Below are 404 nucleotides of genomic sequence, written 5' to 3'. Positions count from 1 at the left end.
ATTCAATGTAGGTGGTAGTGGAAGTGACAACAGAAACTGGTGATTCGCTCGAGTATGACGGTAGCAGATGAACTCAAAGCTGGCAACTCGAGTGTGTTACTCGAGCGTTTGCGTGCTAGTGATAAGCTGCATTATATACTGGATGACGAAAATGAACTGAAAGAATGGACTGGTGAGCTTCCAATCTTCAAGTCTAAACACTTGCCGCTCTTTAGCCCCTTTCCAGCTGTCGAGGCCCGCCTTATGAAAATAGAAGCTAGTCAAAGCGAAGACCTAGCGTTGCAAGGAACTGTGTGTCTTCTCTCACACTTTGACGTGGCTACAGGCAAGTGTTTAGCACCTAAAGCTGAATGTGGTTTTTGCAAATTTATGAAGGCAGGTCCGTGTGGTAAAGAATTTATTGC

At 45.0% G+C, this 404-nt stretch overlaps 1 protein-coding gene across 1 annotated transcript in view; it reads left to right on the top strand.

Moving 5' to 3' along the window:
- Nucleotides 1-54: 54 nt before the first annotated feature.
- Nucleotides 55-404, top strand: part of PHALS_00704 (uncharacterized protein) — a gene marked incomplete at both ends in the record, with an annotated part of 462 nt that continues 112 nt past the window's right edge. The window contains one exon of the mRNA XM_024730426.1: nt 55-404. This exon is cut by the window's right edge and continues 112 nt beyond it. Within this exon, the coding sequence (XP_024580704.1) occupies nt 55-404 (350 nt within the window).

This window comes from Plasmopara halstedii (genome assembly GCF_900000015.1).
Source record: "Plasmopara halstedii genome assembly, contig: Scaffold_1211, whole genome shotgun sequence".
NCBI classification, from domain to species: Eukaryota; Oomycota; class Peronosporomycetes; order Peronosporales; family Peronosporaceae; genus Plasmopara; species Plasmopara halstedii.
The sequence above is the reverse complement of the archived record's forward strand: the minus strand, read 5'-3'. Positions and strand labels throughout refer to the sequence as shown.